This window comes from Panthera uncia (assembly GCF_023721935.1).
Source record: "Panthera uncia isolate 11264 chromosome A3 unlocalized genomic scaffold, Puncia_PCG_1.0 HiC_scaffold_12, whole genome shotgun sequence".
Taxonomy (NCBI): domain Eukaryota; kingdom Metazoa; phylum Chordata; class Mammalia; order Carnivora; family Felidae; genus Panthera; species Panthera uncia.
Window position 1 is genome coordinate 33,742,982 of NW_026057579.1, and position 23,996 is coordinate 33,766,977.

Below are 23,996 nucleotides of genomic sequence, written 5' to 3' on the forward strand. Positions count from 1 at the left end.
GCTTGTACAATGAAAACTATGAATTGCTAAATTAAAGAAGATCTAAAAAAATCTAAATGGAAATATATCTCATGTTCATCAATGGGAAGACTGACTATTAAGATGTCAGAACTACCCAAAGTGATCTACAGATTTAATACAATCCCTACCAAAATAGCCTTGTTTTGCAGAAATGGAAACCTGATTCTCAGATTCACATGAAATTGCAAAGCATCCCAAATAGCCAAAACAATCTTGAAAAGATTCTTCTTGAAAAAGAAGAAAGTTGGAGGACTCACACTTCTCAATTTCAAAACTTACTACAGACCTACGGTGATCAAAACAATGAGGCACTGGCCTAAGAATGGGGAGATAGACCAATGAAATAGAATTGAACATTCAGAAATAAACTGATACATCTGTGGGCTGCTTGAGCTTTGACGAGGGTGCCAAGCCCATTTCATGGGGGAAAGAATGGTTTCTTCCACAAATGGTGCTGGGACGACTAGATCTCTACGTGCCAAAGAATGAAGTTGGACCCACATTTCACACCACGTATGAAAATGAACTCTTAAGTGGATCAACCTACTCTTTTCCAAGCGTAAATCTCTTTTCAATATCAGAAAGTGTAATTACAGTGAAAATTATTACAGAAGAATAGAGCTCTTTGGGAACAATGCATTTTTTCTTTGTATTCGTTCTACAAATATTTATTAAGCAAAAGTGATGTGACAGTATTCTGCTCTAGGCCCTGGAGATACAATAGTGAACAAAACTGAACCTCTTCCAAGCTTTAAAGGAACTTACGGTCTAGAGGGGGAATAGACATCGACAAAATAATTCCACTAATGATTATCAAATTCCGGTTGGGATATGTGGTGTGCAGGAAAGTAAATGTGCTACGAGGGTCTGCTCTTGGGAAAGACTTGCTTGAAGAGGCGGGGAGTTGGGTCGAGACAAAGGGGGAGTAGGAATTCGCGGGGTCAAGACCGAACAAGAGAGCGTAGTTAGCTCCTGAAGCGTTCTGGGTTTTCAGTGGTCTTTCCACACATGTGGACTTCACTTCCGTCTTTTGTTTCACACCCATTGGCGGCGGTGCTGAGGAGCTGTTTTCTGTGTTCCATCTCCATCCCAGAATCTCAAAAGTGCTCTGTGCATAGAGCGTTATTTAATAAATGGGCATTCACTGATCGAATGTATTTGAGCCCAGTAGGGGTTGAATTTGTCTTAAGGTAATAAAATTGTGAGGCAGTTAAGAGTGTTCTCTAAGTTTTTGAAGGAATTTTGTCTTCTTTTTAACCTTCTAGGATTAAATAATGACATTATCAGGCAGCTACTTTTAGATAAAGTGTGACAAATCATGCCTTCTTCATAAATTATGCTTTTAGAACCTGTTTATATTTTGATTTAAAATAGAAATTTTTCCCCCATGTAATTTAAGACCTCATTTTGAATGCAAGTGATTTGAATGGCTTATGTAATTTCTGCCAGGGAATTAATACGGACTTTCTATAAACCACTGTCATTTGTAATCAAAATGCCTTTAACTTACATTGCCGTTGGCATTAACAAGTATTGCTAGATTGGTAGCATAGAAAGAAATTGCATTTAAACTTACTAGGAGCTCATTGATGCCTGAGGCTTTATAATGCTTTCTGTGGGCCATTTAACTGCTGGCAACTTTAATTCCCATGATTCATAATACTGGAAATTCAAATTCACTCTTAATTGAAAAGTGAAGTTACTTAAATTCTTTAAATACTAACCTTTGGAAAAATATCTGAAAAATAAAGACACATATGATTTTAGTGGCCCATTGCCAAAAGATTATCATTTACATAAATATCTCTTTCAGTGGAAGAGTTTAATGTATTGAGCTCAAAAGGTTAGAATCGAGACTTCAATCTGGAAACCAGCAGTAGACTGTTGGCTTGTGAACAGCAGTATTGTTCATCATATTGAGAACACTGTTCACATTCAAGTTTAAGCAGAGCTGGCATTAAAATTCAGTTAATTTGTTTCATGTGACTTGTCAGCTGTGTGTTTTTATCTAAATCTTTCTAGCTTCCCTTCTTAGTATTTTATGTTCCACTCCTGAAACAGATGAACTACCTTTTTAACTGTTTAAACTCTGAGATCTTGGCCACTTCTGCAAATGAGTCTTTGTAACCATTCTCCTAGGTTTTTCATTTCATTTAAAATATATCGCTGATCAGTTTGAATGCCATTTTAATTTATTAAAAAGTAATCCCATCAGAGGGTTCTTCTGTTTTGTGCAGGTGTGCGTGAGTCCGTGCAAGGGACTCCCTGAGGCTCATTAACACAAAATCCTTGTCCTTGTGTCCTCCCCAGCACCCTGTCTTTTCTTGTTTGCTAATTTTGTTCCCTGGGCTTTCCCTCGGATGGCTTTTAATATTTGGCTACTAGCCCAGGATTGGGTCTGAGCAGTAAAGAAATAGAAAATAAAACCTTTTTTGAAACAGGAAAAACCTGTACTAACTTTTTTCTAGTGTATGTAATTTCTTTAAAAATTATCATTTACTTCTTTTCTTTGCAAGCTAAGGACGGTGGGATTCCATAATAAATGTGGGGTCGAGAGCTGGTCAACTTCTCTTGCCCAGTTGCGTGGCTTTGGGCAGGCTGGCTCATTTGTCTGAGGCTTGCTCTGCTGTGTGTAAAATGGTAACTCCTTTAACCTTCACCAAAAGGTCCTCATCCACATGTGAAGAGCCTGAAAAACCTGCTTTCTTTCCTGTTCCCTAGCCCGAGTCCTGCCTGTGGCCAAAGGCGTTCTAATTCTGACCTCACGCTTGTTATCTTAGTCATTTTGTAACTGCAGATTTTTTTGTCCTTAAAATTTTTTTATGATGTGTAATGTGTTATTTATTTTTATGAATAGATTTTAAGTTACATGTAGAATTGTCCTTTCTAATAGTGACATTAATGACCTTTTCCATTTGTTTCTTGTTGAAGGATATCAAAGAATATTCCAACAACTAAAGATGTTGAGCCACTGCTTGAAATAGATGGAGATATAAGAAACTTTGAAGTGTTCTTGTCTTCAAGGACCCCGGTTCTTGTGGCTCGAGACGTAAAAACCTTTTTGCCATGCACTGTAAACCTAGACCCGAAACTACGGGAAATTATTGCAGGTGGGTATTGGTAGGAAGTTTAATTTTTCTTATCTGAAATCCTCAAAATGTTTCCCATTTCTAACTTAGCGATGTAGAGAAATTCTCTTGCTCCATGAGATACCAGGAAATACTGAACCAAGCACTACACAGGAGAATTTGTGCAATTGAGGATTAAGAATCTTGACGTTCCTTAGAAAATGTTAAGTAATGTTATTTATTACATTCACTTTATTCTAATAGTTTTCATGAGAACCCACACACCTGACTTAACTGCTTTAGAGTCAGATTTTGAGATATAGCCACCATTTTAAGATGTCAGCCCATTATGGGGCGCCTGGGTGGCTCAGTCAGTTAGGCATCCGACTTCGACTCAGGGCACGATCTCACGGTTGGTGAGTTCGAGCCCCTCGTCGGGCTCTGGGCTGACAGCTCAGAGCCTGGAGCCTGCTTCGGATTCCATGTCTTCTTCTCTCTCTGCCCCTCCCCCACTTGTGCTCTGTTTCTCTCTGTCTCTAAAAATAAATAAATGTAAAAAAAAAAAAAAAATTAAGATGTCAGCCCATTGTAATTTTTCTGTGACCAGGCTTAATATAGGAGTGTTTATCCGAGGGGGCAAAATATGGTTATCTAAATTTTAACTTAAATTTGTGGACTGGAAATTGAGGATAGTGACGTTGAAGTTTTGGAATCATTTCACTTGTCCTTGAGGCACCGCTACATGCACATGCACACACACAAAATCTTTATCGAGACACATTATCTTTGGTGTGGCACTGCTGACCCGCCTTTGAGTTTTCCGGGAGTTGTGAAGAGAGAGCCTGAGACTACTTGTACATTCTCTTTTTAGGTACTAGTTATAAGGCTGATGTCAAGGTGTGTTGTGTGGCCATGGAATTGGTTGTGGTTGTTCAGAGATGGATGAGTCCTATGCTTTGCAAGCCCACAGCTTAGCGATCATTGTATTCATTAATATCAGACAGGTGTGAATTATTAATAGTAACACTTAATGGATCATAAACAATTGTTAGAATAGCACAAGTACCTTAAAAAGTCAAAGAAAAAATTATTGCTCTGGTAACTGAAGAGAAGAATCCAGATGGTGACTTTTCAAATGGTGACAAAAGCTTTAATGCAAACTAGTTGGGTTTTTCCTCTCTGGAATGACTATGGACAAGGTTTTCCCAGCCAAGATTTCCTGTCTCCTTTAAGCCAGTTGGAATTCTTGGCAAGTGAAAAAAGCATGTCTCTGTCTGGTAACCGAAGAAGGAGGTGATAGTTGGACTAATCACTAAAGTCCCGTTTTCTTTTGCCTTCTGGGGTATCATTTAATCTTTCAGATGTTCGTGCTGCGAGGGACCAGATTAATATCGGCGGACTTGCATACCCCCCGCTGCCTTTACACGAAGCTCCTCCAAGGCCACCGTCAGGCTACAGTCAGCCTCCGTCTGTCTGTTCTTCTTCTACGTCCTTCAACGGACCGTTTGCAGGTGGGGTCGTGTCTCCACAGCCTCACAGCAGCTATTACAGTGGGATGACGGGACCCCAGCATCCATTCTACAACAGGGTAAGAGAGTGCTGGGAATCCTCAATTTTAAGAACTTGTATGGGGGAAATATCAGAAGTTTTCTGCTGTGGATTCTATTATTGTTTTGAAATGGCACTTCAGCTTTAAAATAGGAAAAATGTTAAGGTGGAATTTAAAGGACATGATTTTTTAAAAATCAAAAGAATTTTTCACTTGGACGGGTTCTAGATCTCAATGGAGTCTGAATGTTAGAGATGCTTTTTGTTTTTATAAGAAAGTGAACTCCACAGGGTCATCAGTGACTGTCCTGTGCTACGAAGGGAGCTGTTTCTCTATTTGTTCATAAAGAAATGTTGCATTTGTTATGTTTTGTGTAATTACATTGGCATTTAAAAACAATGGTGAACTTGAATTTCCACAGTAGTTTAGTAAACCCATATTTAATGTGTGTTACAGCTTTTAAGCATGAGATAATGATGGCAGATGCTGCTTGTAGGATTCAGATGTTATTGCCAAATAACAGCCCGGTGGCCCATTTCTAAAGTTATATTTCAAGTTTTGGCAGTCATGTATAATTGTTTACTTAGTATAAATATGATAATTTTCTACTTGAAAAGATGAAAGCACGGGTATCAGTGGTGTACAGACCCTGTCAAGGTTAGTAGCCCAAGCTACACGCACCTTAATGATCTTAAATACTAATATTTCCTACTGGAAAATGGAGCATTGAACCCTCCTTGTGTACTTTCTGGAACCATACTCTAAGGTCCCTTACAGTTTCTTATTTTTGTTGTCTCCCTCTTTAGTTTAATTTGAGAAAAACATAGAGGCTAGTATTCATAGGAATACTAGGAGCCAACAACTGCATGCCTAAATAAATTTCACGTGAGCTAGGAAGACAGTGAAGTTTAGAACCAATGTGGCAAAGAAGGAGTTCCAGAATTTAAATTAAAATTTCAGTTTTTGAAAAATGTTGGCCATCTAAGTACAGTTGACCCTTGAACAACACGGGTTTGAGCTGTGTGAATCCACTCACACCAAGAGGGTTTTTGGTGTTTTGTTTTGTTTTGTTTTTTGATAAATACAGCACAGTACTGTAAATGTATCTTCTCTTCCTTATGACTTTTTTCTCTAGCTTCCTTTATTATAAGAAAACAGTATATAATGCATACAACATGCAAAATATGTGTTATTTGATTGTTCTGGTCACCAGTAGGCTATTAGTAGTTAAGTTTTGGGGAAGTCAAAAGTTATGCATAGACTTTTGACTCCTCGGAGGGGTCAGCACTCCTAACCCCTGTGTTGTTCAAGCTCAACTGTAATTAGGGGCACTATTCACAGAGGTCCTGTGAATAATGTTATTCTACTCTTTCATTCAGACAGGGAGAAAAAGGTAGATCAGTAGCATTTTATAATGTAGTCCATACTTATAAAAGTTAACTGTGGGGTAACAGTGTTGAAATGCAGGTTTTTTATTTAGCAGTCTTAAAATCTGCTGTAGTTTCACACAAAATGGCTCATTGATCGGTCGATGACAGTTGAGGTTTTGAAACCAAGAAATTTATTTATTTTAATTTACCATACCATCTAGGCTGATGTGATGCTTTAATAGCATTTTATCATTTTAAAAACACTTAAAATTTTCTCATGTTTTTAAATCTAGTTATTATTTGTTCTAGTTATCTGAGGTTTCTAGTCTAAAAGTTAAAAGAGAACAATTTTCTTAAATGGCAGCAGTTAAAAGGTAGGGGAGGATGTTATTTCAGTGTAATGAAGCTTAATGAGTTTTAATCTTTATGTTTAGCCCATATAATTTGCTGTCTCCTGTTTATGTGAAGTTGGCTACAAATAAAGGCAGTAGTTAACAAATCTCACTAAACAATGGATTCCCCATTAATAAATACACCTCATTTAAGAGATAAACTCTAAACTGTAGGATATAAAGTAAGCTCTAGGAGTAATATTCTTGGAATCCATGCTAGGTGTTCTTGTATACGTTGAGACTTTTTTTTGGTCTTACTTAAAGCTCATCTTTTTTTGTAAAGAACAGTATTCTATTAAAAGTCCATTCTGCTTTTTTAAAGAGATTGTGAGTTAATATTTGTAAATCACTTAGAAACTGACATATGGTAAGCCCGTAAAAATGTTAAAAAGAGACTCTTGTGTCAGATTGTAAGGTGCGAAACTTCAGTTGCTTACAAACCTTATATTAAATCAACAGTATGAAATTTTAAATACTGGTCTTAACTTTGGGTTTAATATCTGACAGACTGTGAGTAAGGTACTTTTTCTTTTGTTTTGTCACTTGCATTATTCAAAATTTGGAGTTGTGTTTTGTTGGTTAGTTTCATTTGATAAATCTCATCACACTTTGATTTCTGTAATTGTTTATCCCCTTCTTTTGTTACGTGTTTTTTCCATAGCCATTCTTTGCCCCCTACCTTTACACGCCAAGGTATTACCCTGGCGGCTCCCAACACCTCATCTCACGTCCATCAGTAAAAACGAATTTGCCCAGAGATCAAAGCAATGGCCTAGTAAGTATAAAAAAGGGTAACTAAAGTATTAATCTAATAAGACACATAGACAGCACTAGTAGTTTGGTTATTTCCTTTCTGTAGCAAAAGAATGCAACTTACTTAATAAATAGCGTTAAGACACATAAGCTATTACTAACATAAAATGTGTTTTGTTTTTATTTCTGGTAAATGTCTATGGAAGGAAAATGACTAGCAGCCTCAGGGAATAAATGTTGAGTTGTTTACAACCAGAGTTTCTGGCTTATAATGCAGTGTTTGTTACCAAAACTTTAAAAACTAAACCTTTACATCTGCTCATTTCTAATATCTTTTTAAGAAAACATACATACATGGTATCTGTATATATATACACATGTACACGTATATATGCTAGCCCCGTGGTATAAAAGTTCAAGGATCTATTGGAGGAGCATTTTAATCTAATGGCAGAAATTAAATAGGATAGGGAATTATTCAAATGTGTGATTGAATCCAATCCAGAACAAAATACATTGTAAATTACCAGGTGTTCCTAATGGTCAGTTTAACAATGGAAAAAAAAAAAGAGATTTCCCGTGAACGTATTTTTATAAGTGAGAAGATAAAAGCCGTAGAACTTCAACTGTTTATTTAAAATTTAAGTGTCGCCGAGGGACGCTCCAATCACGCGCAGGTTTCGGTGTTGTCTGTGGTCGTGTTAGTGCCATGTTCATTCATCACCCTACGGCTCGGCCCCCCTCACCTTTCACCCACACTCTTGTTTTGTGTTGTTAGGAGGTTATCAAGGAGGATGCTGCTGAGGGGCTTCCTTCACCCACAGACTCCTTGAGGGTAACGGCGTAGCCTTGTGCTGGGAACACGGGCCTGTCATCGCTTCTGCAGCAGGAACGACTGTCTTAGTTGTGGTGACAGCAGTTCCCTAACTCTGCCTCTGTGCTGTGATGGCTGCTCCTGTAGAGTAGCTGAATACTAATAATGAGAGCTCACAGATTTCATTTAAAAGCTAATGCTTAACTTTACCCTCTATTTACTCAACTCTTTTTCCCCTTTTTCAATGACACCGGGATGGGCTTTGTTTTTTACAACAGCCACCAGGAGCGGTCAGTTGGTGGTATTTGTTCCTTGGTATTGAGCTGTTTTCACCTTTGACTGGTGGTGTTCTTTGGCCTGCAGTTGGTACTGCACGCATGGAACACTTCTGATCCATGTTGAACTACGTAGTTCAACTTCAAAGTTTCCCAGATCCCCCTTGAGGGCACAAAAGCACATTATCAGCTAGATGGTGTAGACCAAAACGATCTGTAGTGCCTCATTCTTTTTTTTTTTAAATTTTTTTTTCAACGTTTTTTATTTATTTTTGGGACAGAGAGAGACAGAGCATGAACGGGGGAGGGGCACAGAGAGAGGGAGACACAGAATCGGAAACAGGCTCCAGGCTCCGAGCCATCAGCCCAGAGCCTGACGCGGGGCTCGAACTCACGGTCTGCGAGATCGTGACCTGGCTGAAGTCGGACGCTTAACCGACTGCGCCACCCAGGCGCCCCTGTAGTGCCTCATTCTTAATCTAGGTGTCCACAGTTTGTGAAACCTTAGCGTGAATGTACCATTTTTCTTTATCTGTATATTTATTAAAATAAAATTTTTAGATAAGCAGGTGGTTCATTATATAACTGGAATTTTTTAAACCTTTTTTTGGCTAACGCCTTAAAGTGAGTTTCTTTTAAAAAACTGTATAGGAAATCATTTCATATATTTATCATTCATTCAAGACTTTGTATTTAATAAGAGATTTGTTTAATGTGGTGAGCCTGAAAATCTTCATTTACTCAGTGTGGAATTTAGGAACCCACTCTGTATTTTAATGTCTACTGATTAATTTACAGAATGTTATGGCCGCGTAAACATGATCAGTTTAATCTAGAGCTCTGCTAAAATGCGGCATGACGGTTAGAATTAATGTGGGGAAATACTACATCCTGAGCTTACCCACAATTTTTAACTTAAAACATGCATTTGGGTAGGCAATAGTTCTTTAACTTTAATTTTCTCTGAGTTTTTCTTTGAGAAACTTTGAGTTTCTTGGAGTTTCTCTAAGAGAAAGAACCATCTTGGTGTTTTCACTGAGGAGCTGATGATTCTTTTTAAGTCATTAATGTTTCAGCTGAAGTGTTTGAGTGACTCCAATTATCCAGGAATAATAGACACAATAAACCACTATAATTCTATTTGGGTGTTGGGGGAATCTTTTATCCGTGGATCATTGCCACTGTATGCAAGAATGACTTTTAGTTTAGTCAGAGAGCCTTTCATACATACCTTCATGCATGTAATGCAATTCTCTAAGCTAAAATTCCTTAGCAAACTTTTGATGAAAATCAGATACTGTGAAGAATTTGATGGTCTTAACGACACAGACATGCTGAAATAGTCGCTATTCCCATGCTTGAGCGTGGGGACAAAGACTTATAATTAAAAGATATCTGTAGTTTCTTTCAGGGACCAGTGAAGGAGCATCAAGCAAATTGGAAATGAGTTTTTGGGGAAGGGGAAATAATGCAATTCTTGCGATGTGTTTAGAAACCCAATAACAAAGCAGAAAGGTGCTCTGCCTACATCAGTGCCTTTGTTTAGTAAAATAACCATACTATTTGCTGTTCTTTTAACATTAAAAGGTAGTTTTGTGATTGGCCTAGTGAATAATAAATGCTTATCACGCTTTTTTTGCTTTTAAGAAATTAACAATGACAATAGCATGTAAAATTTGTTTGGTAGAAGACTAGTAAAAGTAGACACGTAGTTCAAAGCCAAATTAAAAGCAGTGGTGGAAATGTGGAGAAGTATCTGTACATGGGAACCTTGTCTGGGATCTTTAGAGCTGAATCAACATAGCAGTAGTTAATGTAAAAAATAGCTAGCTCTTCATGGCTCATATGGCTTTCCAGTCCTGTAGTAGAAAATGTTAGATTTCTGAGATAACAGGCCTGTGGATTGAGCCCGTCTGCTCATTCAGCTGTCCCTCTGTATGCAGGAGGTGATGACAAGAGGCGCTTAAAGATAAGTCAGGAGCTACACAAACATCTTGGGACAAATTGTCTTGTCATTACGGACACAGAATGATGAGTAAAAATGAATATAGAATACCACCAATAAAGCAAGACTGTAAAGAGTTAACCAACTGGGATTTTCAGTATAAGCGGTCCCATCTTTTTTTACCGTAAGGAATTTTGATAAACCTTTATAAAGCAGAGCCTTATGAAAACAATTGGGTTTTCTCACATGAAAGGAACACTGTAATGATTATAGCTTGCTTGCGAAGGACAGCCAAGGACTTACCAGGCAGGTTATTGGTATGTCCAAGTGTTTCACAAAAGTGAAGATGTAAAATACAAGACTCTATGCTAACTTTAAAAAATAATTTTATACTAGAAAAATATATGCCAAATCTTATAAAACTGGGCAAAAATTAACATTGGACCCAAGATATATGTTCCCCAGAATATCACAGCTAGAAAGGAGCTTTTAAGGCAGAGAAGTTCTTTTCAGAAATGAAATATTAATCAGGACTCTGGTTCCTAAAACCAGTAAAAGCAGAACTCTGGTCCCCACCTTGGACTTACCCTGCCTCTTGAGGATCCTCAGGAACTCTGGTACCTGTGGCCTCGTTTGGCTTCGTGGTACAGAAGAACGTTCCAGACTGGGTCTGGGAGATTTCCCTGAGGTTTACTGGAGGGGAGCGCCAGATAGATGTATGACGAGGACCCATGTGGCCTGTGTCACAACCCAGTCCTCAGACATGCTGCCTTCTTTGCTCCTGTTAATACTAAGCAGGACTTAGCCAGGTATTTGATCTTAAGTCAAATAGACCCTGGTGGTTAGCTCTTTGCCTTGGCCAAACTACTTAACATCTTGGATACCCAGCTTCCTCATCTGGGAAATGCAGGCCTACCCCATAGGTCTGACTTAAGGATTACTCAGCCTTAGCATACTTTAAGTACTTAGTGATTATTATTACTACACCAAAGGCAAATTTCATGGAGCTTTAAAGACTCAGAAAGTAAAACTGTTCCATGTTAAGTTAAATGACCTGTGTCTCAATAGTGGGAGCAGTGTACAAATACACCATTCAGTGTAGATTAACTCAGTCTTTTATCTGTTGATGCTTCTGTGGCCCGAAAGGTGTCCATCAGTTTGTTTTCTTAGAATTTAGAAGGATTTCTGGGTTGAGCGCTCTGAATACTTTCAGATTTTGACAGCCTTCTAGGGAATTTACTCGGTGCCTTTACTTTCTCTCAGTCCGATTCCTGCTAGGAAGTAGTGGCATCCGAGCATCCTGGGACCATGAAGGGAAGGACCCAACAGGGGAGGGCTTATCTCATGCCAGGCCTCCTCGGGGCATTTTGTTGCGGTATTTCAGGTTGCTCATAGGAGTATTCAGTCTTTTTATTTAAGGCATGCTGCTCGTGGTGGAAGCTGTATTTCACTGAAAAGCAGTCCTTCGAAAGAAGGAATGGTACAGCCTCTCTTTACCCTTTAATCCTTCCTTGAATTATTTAGCACGGACTACTACCAATGCCTGTGTGATCACTCACTGGCTGCACAAACTTGAGCATCTCCCAGGCACTATTCTAGTGGGATGCAGCAGTGAAGAAAACTGATGGAACTCCTACCCGCATCGAGCTTCTAGGTTTGAAGGCTGCTGCAGGAACTATCAGGACTCTGAGGTCATTCCTTCTCAGCCTTCTCTGCCACAGGGTTTACTCGATACCTTTAGACAGCTTTATTTAGATCACTTTTCTACCACATTGAAAAGGCATGAAGATAAATAGTACAAAGTATAATTGTGAAGAGCTTCAGAACTGCAAAGGCAGTGTTGAGAACAGTACTCTTATTTCCAGCGTGCCGTTAGAGGTTGATGAAAATGGTGGAATTAATACAGGCATTAAAAATGAAGGTCTTGGTTTTCATTAAACTGGATCCAGTTGGAGTAACTCAGTAAAAAGTAAAAAAAGATGGGGCTTGACAGTAGATAATTTTTATTTCCACCACTGGCTTAGAACTTAAACCTGTTTTCAAACAAGTATATGTCCAAATCAAGCTGTCTCTCATTGTTCAGGAGCAGACTTGGACAAGAAAGCTAAAGACGCCGTGGGTAAGGAGCGGGCATGTTTTAGGTTTTATGTAGAGTGCAGGCACCTGTCACCTCTCAGTGGCTTCTGTCGGGGTCATTCCTGCTTTGTAAAGTGATTTAGAAGTGCATTTTTATTCTGTTCCAGTGTGGAAAAGTATTCACTTATTTTTCCTTTAATAATATAGTGAAAAATTGCATTCACCTCGGGCTCGAAAGTCTTTGTGCCAGACTTCAACCCTAGAAAACTTTCTTTCCCTAAGTGATTAATAAACTGCTGCAAAATTGGTGGAGGTATTTCCACAGAAATATACTGCAGTAATGATATCCTTGAAACTCTGGTGTACGGTTAGAAGTTAAAACATGAAATCGTGTTCATTGCAGTTTTTGGTACTTTTTTTAAAAGGCTGCCCTTAAAATGTAGTGTTAAGCCTTATCTGTCAACTTTGACCTCATTATTTCTCATGCAATCTGAAGAGTGAGTTATATTTTCCAGCTAGGTCAACAACAGCTTTCTTTTGTGTTTTGGGTATCTTATACTAAGCTGTAATTTCATTAGCATTCCTTTTTTCAAGTCTCCATGTATATATATATATATATATATATATATGTGTGTGTGTGTGTGTGTGTGTGTGTGTGTGTGTGTGTGTGTGTTTGTGTGTATACACACACACGTTATATAATATATAACATATACACACACATATGTTATATAATATATAATACATTTATATATAATTAACATACATAGTAACTTTCTGAAAATCCTGTTTATAAGGTAGATATGTAAATTAGAAGAAAAGATTCCCATTAGGTGTTGCAGATACTGAATGTGTTAAAAGGACAACATTGACATCAGGCTAGCAGGGCCCTGCCCTTTATTAAAACAATGTTGTAAGTTAACTTTGAATCAGTATTGTCAGTCATCTGTAGATTATTTTCGCTATTTAACAATTTTTACCACCACCCTAGTGGGTATAGAAGAACAATCAGTAACAGTGGCATCGGCTCTCAATGGAAGTTTTAAAAAATCTACATCGCTGAAATTGTTCTGTTAATCACAGTATGCAGATACTTTCTGCCTTACGTTTAGGATTTCTTGAGCCATAAGGCTCTTAAGGCTTTCTTTTCAAATGGTATTTTAGTGCATCGATCATGTGCCAGATGCCCAGTGAAACAAACCCCAAATCTGAAAAGTAGATTTCTGAACATTAAGCATAGTGTGGCTAGATAATATTTCATTTTATGAGGTGCTCACGTGAATTCCAAGTGCTTAAATCTTATTAGTAAAGTGGTTCTCTTCAGTTGCAGTTTTTAATTAGAATATCTAAATATTAATTTTATACTGGTAGGTGGTAGGAATATTGACTTTTCACAGCAAATTTTATTTACCTGGTTCTCCTGTTGAATGTATGGCCCATGATTTATTCTTTTAATAGAAAGACTATATGTTCTGAGAGTACAGTTTTAATGTTACCAAGAGCATGTGAATGACATCACACTAACCTGTGTGTGTGCGTGTGTGCGTGTGTGTGCAACTGCGCATGTGTGTTCCTTGCCTGGTGCTGCTGCAGAGGTGTCTGAGGGGTGACAAGCGTGCTGCCTGTGTTTATTACATGTGCCTATTTGATGTTTTACTTAAGCTCGTGTCCTTCATTCTGTTTTATTCCTTCCTTAAAGCCGTGTGACTCTGGGTTTAACAAACAAAGACAGGTACAGAAACTTTCAGTGAAATCTTCTTACTCACTTTTCTTATTAGACTATTAGAAGCAACCATTGGCACCCTCACGCTGGGCTGTTGATACATCTGTGCTTATTTCAGTGCCCGAGTTTATTTTAATAGCCGCTTTTAGCCTTGGCATGGCACTCATTCTGGCTAATCACTTCTAAGCTTATTTAATAAATTTACCAAAACGCTAGTGTTTCAGAGTGTAGTTTTAATCTACTTACAATATAAGATAATATAGTTGCATCAAGGCAATTTCAGTCTGTTTTGTTAGCTTTACTTTTCCCTAAAGAAATTCTGACTTGTGTGCATTTTGAAGTTTATATTTAACAGTTTAAACAAACTAACATCTTTTGTATTCAAATATCTGCATTAGAAAATTTTTAAAAATAAATTGTGATATATGTTGAAATGATCTGTTCTAGAGTGATAGCTGATATATTTCAAATAAGAATGCATGATAAACTTTAGAATATTACCATTCTGTATTTTGTCAAAGTAATATAATTAGTTTTCTATTAATTTACCTGTTGAATTATTAAGTACTCTTTTTCCTTATCACTTTGGTACTCTTTGTCCTTTTATGAGGTTTCCATCCAAAAATCATTATTTTGATTACTAAGACTCATTTGGTTTCAAAATAATTGTATTATATGTGATTATTTTAAATGTATGTTTATCTATTTGGAGAGAGAGTACATATGCCTGTACCTGTGCGGCGGGGAGGGTCAGAGAGAGAGGGAAAGAGAGAATCTCAAGCAGGCTCTGCACGGTTAGCGTGGAGCCCCACATGGGGCTCGATCTCACAAACCTGTGAGATCACGACCTGAGCGGAAATTAAGGGTTGGATCCTTAACTGACTGAGCACCCACACGCCCCTATATGTGATTATTTTAGAAAAGACCTGGCAGGTAATTACCATTTCTCCAATGTAACATATTTTAATTTATTGATAATTTACTCCTCATCTTGAAAAAGTCCTACCTACATATAACCAGGAGTCAGACTCTGGCTTTGGGATCTTATGATCATGTGTGTGTTTATCTTTTCTTATAAAGCTTCTAAAAGTCATTCAGAGAGTATATATTTTCTGCATCATCCCCAGTGATACAGAAATTATGTTTTAAAATAATTGATAAAATGCAAACGTTTTAAAGGTGCATAAAAGTAAAATTATGTGGGACTTTGTTTTTTCGAAGGACAACAGTGGTATCTATCAGCATTGCTCTATCGCTGAGCTCCCAGATTCTCTGTGGAAATAAGATACTCTAAAAGTTTACGTTTCCCCCCGAGCTGACAGAGTTAATTTGTTCCATGTCTATGATACTTTTCCTTTTTAGCATAGTCAGAAATAGAGTTTTTGGGGGATTAAAAAAACCTCTTTACTTTAAAATAATTTTAGACTTAAAGAAAAGGTATAAAAATAGTATTCCCTTCGTGTTAACATCTTTCATGACTGTAGCATACTGTTTAAGAGCAAAAGTTAAAATCGGTACGATACTGTTAACTACCTACAGACTTTGAATTTCACCGGTTTTCCACTAATGTCGTTGTTCTGGCCCAAGAGCCAATCTAGTTGTGTTTGTTTATATTTCTCCTTAGAGTTCTCTGATCTGTGACAGTTCCTTGGTCCTTCCTTGTCTTTCATGACCTTGATTATCGCTTCTGAAGAATACCGGTCAGGTATTTTACAGACTGTCCCCCTATTTGGGTTTGTCAGCTGGAGGTTATATGTCTCTGGTAAGAGACCCACAGGGGTGGTGCCACGCCCTTCTCAGCGCATCCTGTTAGAGGGTCTGTGCTGGGCCGGAGTCTTACTGCTGCTAATGCTAACCTTAATCGCTTGGGTAAGGCGGCCTCTGCCAGGTCTCAACACTGTAAAGTTGTATTTTCCCCTTTTTAACGAATAAATATCTTGGGAGAGATACTTTGATACTCCGCAAATATCCGTTTCTACTTATACTTTTGCCCGTTAAGTTTAGTACACGTGAATGCATCTTAGATACAACCACTCTTGTTGTGCTGCTTTCTTAATGGTAACTTTCTGTTTCTTTCTTCTACAATTATTGATTCAATTCTATTAGGAAAAGCTGTCTTTTTATTCCTCAATTATCTATTCAGTTACTTATTTTCACTTAATTATTTCACTTATTCAGTTCTTTTATAGCAGTATGGACTCATTCTATACAGAATAAGTTATAATCCATTATGATAATTATTTTGTTGATCAAACTGTGACTTTTGAACCAAGAATATGTAAAGCATAAATGCATCCAGAGACAAGAGACAGGTTGAGGAATAAAAATGTTTGGAAGGCAGCAATGAAGACCATTTAAAAGATGAATATCATTCACCAGTAAAAACAAAGAAGTGCCTACGCACGCCGTGACACGGATGAACCTTGAAAACATGATCCTAACTGAAGGAAGCCAGACACAAAGGGTCACATGTTGTGTGGCTCCATTTATATAAAAAGTCCCGGATAGGCAGGTCTAGAGACAGAAAGATTAGTAGTTGACAGGGGTTGGGAATGGATGTTGAAGGGTGGAGAATGACTACTAACGGGTACAGGGATTTCTTTTTAGGGATATGAAAATGTCGCAAAATGGATTGTGGTAATGGTTTTACAACTATGCAAGTATACTAAAAACCACTGAATCATCCACTTTTAAAGGGAGAATGGTAGGGTATGTGAATTATATCTCGATAAAGCTGTTTAAAAGGAAAGGAAGATAAAACAAATATGGTTATTAAGAATTCATAAAAAGCATTTTAAATTTCTATAGTAGATACTGGATAATTAGCATGTTGAATATTGGCTATACTCATCCAGGCAGAAAATAGAACTATGTATAGAGATAGGAAAACCAAATTATGGAAATACTAGTGTTTTACTGTTAGTATTTTTTGAAGCAGTTGTACCTCGGACCGTATAATATATGCATGTTTCAAATTTACATTTAATTAAAAACAAACTCTGAGTAAACATGTTTGGTGCAGTATATTCCAAGTCATTAACTTCCAAACTTTTATGGGTCCGTCTCATACTTGTTAACTTGTAGAGATTCCCTAACTGTCATAAAATTAATACTCCAACTCCCTGTTCAATATGGTCTCATTCCCTAGCTATGTTTATATATAATAAAGATATGTGCTGTGTATATGCTGTTTGTGTGTATGTGCTCTCACATTACAAATAACGTTTAGCAACCGGTTAATAGGCAGTTTTGGCTGTGTTATCGTGTATTTTTGTCCTGATAATGGTAAAAGAGGCAGTAGAACATATGTTTACACATCCTTGAGGATAGGATATTATTAAATTAGATTGAGTGGTATACAGGGCAGATCATTTGAACGTTGTCTTTATCTGCTATACTAGTTGGTTTGTCTTTTCTTTATTGTGGTTATAGTTTCTTTAAATTTTTTTCTTTTTTAAAATTTTTTAAATGTTTATTTACTATCAAGAGACAGAGAGAGAGAGGGACAGAGCATGAGCATAGGAGGGTCAGAGACAGGAGGAGACACAGAATGCGAAGCAGGCTCCAGGCTCTGAGCTGTCAGCACAGAGCCCGACTCGGGGCTTGAACTCTCAAACTGAGAGATCATGACCTGAGCTGAAGTCGGACGCTAAACCAACTGAGCCACCCAGGTGCCCCCTAGTTTCTTTAAATTCTTCAAAAATAGTCCGTTGCAACAAGGGAAATAGGAAGTTGTAAGACCTGATAAGTTAGGGTTCTGGTACAAATCTGCTACTAACTAGCTATTTGTTCTGTGACTTTGAAGTCAAAACTTAACCTGTTTAGACCTCAATGTCCACACCTATCATTGAGGAGATCCATATATAATTGACCACAGGGCAAACACCTCTTTAGTACGTCCCCACATTCAGAAGTTGTTTTTCTTCTAAGTAAGTACTAGAATTATTTATTATTGTGATTTTTCTTTTAAATGAAACCACATTTTAATGGATTGTATTTACTTTTACCTGTGTTAAGAAGTAATATTTCTGTTTTATATTTACGTGCTTATTGTATAGATTCTTAAAGGGAAGTTTTAAATTCCTTGGATATAAAATCTGATCAAGGTGTGAAAACTTCAGCTCTCATAGACTATCAAGCTAGTACGTAGAGACATTTAAAGCTGTTCAGTATAGGCATTTAAAAAATTATTTCATAGATTTACCTTTTGTATTTTTATAATACAGTCATCTGAATTTTCCCTCTTTGCTCCTTTTTTTTTCTTTCCTTTTTTTTAACCCCCTGTCCTTCCTGTGATTAAGGGCTGTACCCTACTTTTCTGCGGTCAGGCTATAAACATTTGAGAAGTTGGCTTAGGCTTCATTCATGGAATGCTCTATCTTCATAGAAAAGTTGTTTTGATCAGGCTGTATTTGCTAGAATACAGGCCGCTCATTAAAGAAGAACAGTAGCTAAATCTGTTCCCTAATGGCATTTTCCCATACTACACACATTTGTTGTTTTTAACCTTCGTTTGGAAATTTGTTATTAATCGGAGTACTTCATAGTGTAACTTCATGAGAGTTTCTCTGTCATGTGCTACATGCATCTGGCATGAAATGCTATTCACACATGTATTTTTCCATGGCTTATCTAGGGGTCAGGCCCAGCCTCAGGAGCAGTGGTATCACTGAATTCAATGAATGTGGATGCGGTATGTGAGAAACTGAAGCAAATAGAGGGGCTGGACCAGAGTATGCTGCCTCAGTATTGTGCAACGATCAAAAAGGTGATGTGCACACCGGCCTGCCGACTCGAAGCAGGACTGAGGGTGTGGGGACGGGCTCTGTGGACAATGAACGCTTCAGTTCCAGCAGCTCAAGGATGGATTTTCTGTTGCAGTGGGAAAGCTCCAAATGGAAACGTGATTCTCGCTCTTTTGTATCCTAAAATTGCCCTACTGTTCCTTAGTTTATAGGTGGATAGAAGACAGTAGCTGTATTACAGTGTTATTGTTTTAATTTTTTTTAATGTTTATTTTTAAGAGAGAGAGAGAGAGAGAGAGAGAGAGAGAGAGAGAGAGAGAGACAGCGCACAAGCAGGGGAGGGGCAGAGAGAGAGGGAGACACAGACTCTGAAGCAGGCTCCAGGCTCCGAGCTGTCAGCACAGAGCCTGATGTGGGGTTCGAATGCACAAACTGTGAGATCATGACCTGATTTGAAGTCAGATGCTTAACCAGCTGAGCCACCCAGGCGCCCCACAATGTTATTTTTTAAACGATCGAATATAAGTAAAAATGCCTTGATGAGAAATACAAAGCTCTGAGGAACTTCACATTTAGATAAACAGTAACTCATGTCTCCAATATGCAACACAGAACATTTAAAGGCTTTTTCTGTTATATTTTCTTTATATTATTTGTGACTTAATAATTATCAGAGTAAACCACACTTGCTTCATTTTCCCCAAGTTCTCCCTTTTATGTGTTAATAGGACTTAGGAGTATGTCCCATTTGATGAACCCTCATAGGTTTGGTGTGCGAGGCTCACATGCATGAGGAAGTTTATTCCTCCTATGTCCTGTTCTTCCTACTCTCCCGGCCACCGCAAAGGTAGACAGTGACGTCTGGGATTCGGGGGAGGCGGCTTCCCACATTATACAAGCCCGCGTCCCTGTTAGAGTGGATATTTGCACTAAGTTATGCTTTTTCTTTTACTACAGTAGAGTAGAACATTAGTTACAAGCCTCTACTTTAAAGAATGGCATCTAAAAAAGTTTTTGTAAAGAACGATGAGCATGTAAAATGAGATACCATTTTACTAATCTTAACTTACCTTTAGTCGGAAAGGTTTCAGATAATGTCAGTTTCCTTACAGATCTAGTTAGTGCTGATCCCTGTTTGCAAAAGCATCAAGCATTGCCTTTCCAAGGTACAAACCTGACTCTCTCCTCTGGGCCACTTGGGTAGAGTATCAGGAAAGGATGAGGCCTCCAACTTGAATCGTGGGCAATTTTGTTTCCATCTTGACAGCATTTTCTTCCCACTCAGCTCTTTACTGACAGCCCTGGCTTCTGAGGCCCATCTTGGCCCTGGTTTTTTAAGTGCTGCGAACCGCTTTGCATTTCTGCAGCAGGACCTCTGTCATGGGCTTGCTCTGTGCACTTGTCTTCACAATTAACTTGAGTGAGCAGAGGAGGGGCAGAGAGAGGGAGAGAGGATCCCAAGCAGGCTCTGCACCGTCAGCCCAGAGCCCCATGCTGGGCTCAATCCCACGAACCATGAGATCACGACCTGAGCTGAGATCAGGAGTCAGACGCTCAAGTGACTGCATCACCCAGGCGCCCTCATTCTATCGGTTTTAAACGCAAGTACGCCGTAATTTTACCACAGTTAATAAAACCAGGCTTTGTATTTTGTAAAATCAGCCAAGGTACCTATTATTAATAAAGAAAATCTCATCCGTTCTTTGGGGGAAACTAGAATTACAGAGACCCAATGTGATACAGTCATTTTTCGTGAATTCAATAAATTGGGAAATTAGTGGGTGGACATTCTTCATGGCTGAAGTTACCTAACATAGCTGATAAACAAATTTGTCAGAACTTACCTCACTTGGAACTTAGTCTGTGACTGACACACTAACAAGGACAGATGACGCTGCCCCTCCCAGAAGCTTCGGTTCGTGTTCATATGTTACAAGATAAGAAGAGACGAACTAACAGTTGTGTTTATTGCTCATGACAGGGTGTAGGTAGTTTGGGAAATAGTTGGGAGGGTTAGATCTTGGGTTGGTCCCTGAAGAGTGATTTGTATTACTTGCATGCTAAGACACTTGGAAAAAATACGGAGTGGTAGATATTGATCAAAGTCAGCTTGTGTATTGTATTATCACATAGGCTAGTAACCTTTTTTAGGTCAGTGTTTTCTAGTCTGTAATGACTTTTTTTAGTGCTAATGGAAAGGTACTTTTTAATCGCTACTGTTTCAGAATATCTCATATTTTCTTTGTTTTTCTACTTGCATTTGTTTTCATTCAGGCAAACATAAATGGCCGTGTGTTAGCTCAGTGTAACATTGATGAGCTGAAGAAAGAGATGAATATGAATTTTGGGGACTGGCATCTTTTTAGAAGCACGGTAAGATACCTTATATTTATGGAATTACTTACAATAGTGTATAAGGCAAGCGCTGATCAGCACTGGCCTAAACTGCTGTTTTTCTGTATTCTCGTAGGCAGAATATCCACAGCAGTGTGTGGTAACCTTTGTCTTTTGGACATTTCACTTGGAAATTTGGGGAAGAGGCAACCTGCCAATTCTCCACGCTTTCACTGACGAAGCCTTTTTTCTTTGACCTGCCTCTAGCCGGGCTCTCTGTGCCTCTAGGCCTCAGCCTCGGTGTCTGTCCTTGCCAGGCCCTGCATCGCCCAGTTTTAGCAAGGATCACGTGAAGTCAGTTTAGAAAGGACTCCCACCCGCGCTATCTGATAGCCTTTGGTACCCGATCAAACCCCTCGTTCCCCATCACCCCCTAGATGATATCTGATCACCCTGGCCTGCCTTTCAGAGAATCCTGTCAAGTTAGTTTGGCCAGAATTCCCTTGACCTTGATGTTTCCTCTTAGAGATTTTCCACCCACCGACCCCCACCCCACTCCTCGCTTGTCCACACTGCTTTCTGGGTTGGACTCAGTGCTGTCTTGAGCTCTCTTTTCCCCAGTTGCAATAGTTGCTGATTAGAATCTGCTTTCACCATATCAGCTACTCTCTGGCTCTGGTTCTCTTTGACACACTACAGTTGCATTCTGTTTGGTTAAATGTTAACAAAATATAAACTGAATTTTGAACTAAAGTAATAATAACATCAGAGTCAAGTTAAATTTTACACTAAAGTAATAATAACACAGTGGCCAGATTAGCGTATGATGTACACATGATGATTTTGTCACTACTTCTTTTAGTGTAATTGAAGTGAAAGATAAGCAGATATAGTTCAAATCCATTAGAAACTCACAAGAAGTCTGCTTTTTCATTTTCATTATAGTAACTTTATAGTGTTTTATTTTTTTAAATAATTTTTAAAGCTTCTAAACTGCGATTTGTCAGTGTGGATATTGATGTTCTTTTTCCTTCCGTTAAGGTACTAGAAATGAGAAGTGCAGAAAACCAAGCCGTCCCCGAAGACTCGCGTTTACTTAGTGAGAACAGCAGCGGCCCAGTTCCCCACGGCGAGTCTGCTCGGCGCTCCTCCCACAACGAACTGCCTCATACTGAGCTCTCCAGTCAGACCCCCTACACACTGAACTTCAGCTTTGAGGAACTGAATACCCTTGGCCTAGACGAAGGTGCCCCACGTCACAGTAATCTAAGTTGGCAGGTATTTATTAAATGTCATTTTTCACATTACTGAAGAAGGAGGGCGGTATTTAATTCACTGAGAATATCTTGGTGCGTTGATGTAGTCATTCGGAAAATACTTAATGAGTACCTCAGTGAACAAGACAGAGGGCTCCCTATTTTCAAGAAACTGTACTTTTCTGAAGGGGACAGTCAGTAAAATAAAGAAAAAATGAGATCATTTTGGAAATGGGTAAGAACTGTTAAAACAGTGCACTAGAGTAACAGCATAGAGAGTGAATGGGAAGCGGGCTACTTTGGTTGGGCTGGTCGATAGAGTTCAGGCTTCACTTGCTATTTTCCTGTGAAAGTCAGTAGTCAGGGGCTAAGATACATCTTTATTGGAAAGTTGCCACATATTACCCCTTTGAACAGCATAATTTGGTTTTCAGTACATATGCCCAGTGTGTAGGGATCCTCATTTTCTTTTATCATCTGAGGTGAGCAAGGGGTGCGTTCCACTTTCTGGTGTTCTTAGCAGAGAGAGGCCAGGTGAGAATCAGGAATAAAGAGGACGGTGAGAGACACTTGAGATGGAGTGAGGAGAAGATAAGAAAAAGAAACCAGAGGAAAACAGAGCAGGATGCAGAAGAGAGGACAGGCCAGGGAGGAAAAGCAGTAAACAGCCACCACAAGAAACCGTTCTGAGAGGGAGTGAGGGGTATTTAGGAAAAGCGGTACCTGGTAGGTCTGCCATTTTTAAGAGGGTTTGGTTTAGTTTGGTAGTAAACACATTTTGTTGTTGTTGTTGTTGCTGCTGCTGCTGCTGTTACCTTTTAGTATATACCAGGAACCTTTTTCTTTATGTTGGAAAACCATCTTATAATCGGGTACTGACTGAGATAAAAATTCCCTTCTTTTATGAGAAGATGTGTTCACACTTGACCCTTTTGTCCCTGTGTTTCTGCCAACAGTGCTTCCTTTCTTTTCCCTGGAATTCCTTTTAGCATTCCTTAAGAAATCCTCATTCTCTGCTTTTCCATACTTGGCATTTCCTACCGTGACCTGGAAACCCATGGCCTTCCCATTAATGCGGCGGCTCTCAAACTTTGCCATAATCTCAGAGTCGCTTTGCGCTTTTCAAAATCACCCGAGACCCCGAATAGCTTTTGTTTATGTGACTTGTATCTGTCAGTATTTACCATCTTAGAAATAAAAACGGAGAAACTTTAGAAATATTTATGAATTTATTTAAAAATAAACACATTACATGTTAACATAAATAACATTTTCATGAGAAATGACAATATTTCCCAAACAAAGCAAACTTTAGTGAAAATGGGATTGTTTTGCAAATCTCTTTAATGCCTGGCTCAGCAGAAGGCAACCAGACCCCCATATCTGCTTCTGCATTAAATCTCTTGTGGCCTCACGTGTCATGGAGCCTCTGTAAGGCCCGCTGGACACTGTTGTGGGACTGAGAGTGAGAGACAGCTGGCATCGTCATAGGACGTTCTTTTGGGAATTGTGTAGACCTCATGGATTCCTGAAGCCTTGTGGACACAGTGCACGTGAGAGCGGAGAAGGGTGCTCTCCTTATGGTCTCAATCCACTGGCAGGGGCCCTTCTCAAGGAGATGGGTCATTTTCTCCCTGTGGAAGACTCCTCTCCTTATTTCTGCTTCATGGCTCCA

General features: G+C 38.8%; 1 protein-coding gene across 9 annotated transcripts in view; it reads left to right on the plus strand.

The window, feature by feature from the left end:
- KIDINS220 (kinase D interacting substrate 220) overlaps nucleotides 1-23,996 on the plus strand; it is a 95,931-nt gene that overhangs the window by 67,937 nt on the left and 3,998 nt on the right. For 4 of the 9 annotated variants that reach the window (XM_049652576.1, XM_049652578.1, XM_049652582.1 and 1 more), the window contains 7 exons: nucleotides 2,953-3,131; nucleotides 4,451-4,677; nucleotides 7,062-7,175; nucleotides 13,963-13,995; nucleotides 18,623-18,754; nucleotides 21,006-21,104; nucleotides 22,107-22,343. In XM_049652576.1, coding sequence (XP_049508533.1) covers nucleotides 2,953-3,131; nucleotides 4,451-4,677; nucleotides 7,062-7,175; nucleotides 13,963-13,995; nucleotides 18,623-18,754; nucleotides 21,006-21,104; nucleotides 22,107-22,343 — 1,021 coding nt within the window. Of the gene's footprint in view, nucleotides 1-2,952; nucleotides 3,132-4,450; nucleotides 4,678-7,061; nucleotides 7,348-13,962; nucleotides 13,996-18,622; nucleotides 18,755-21,005; nucleotides 21,105-22,106; nucleotides 22,344-23,996 lie in introns of those variants that run through there. The other 5 variants (XM_049652580.1, XM_049652581.1, XM_049652583.1 and 2 more) reach the window with 3 other exon arrangements.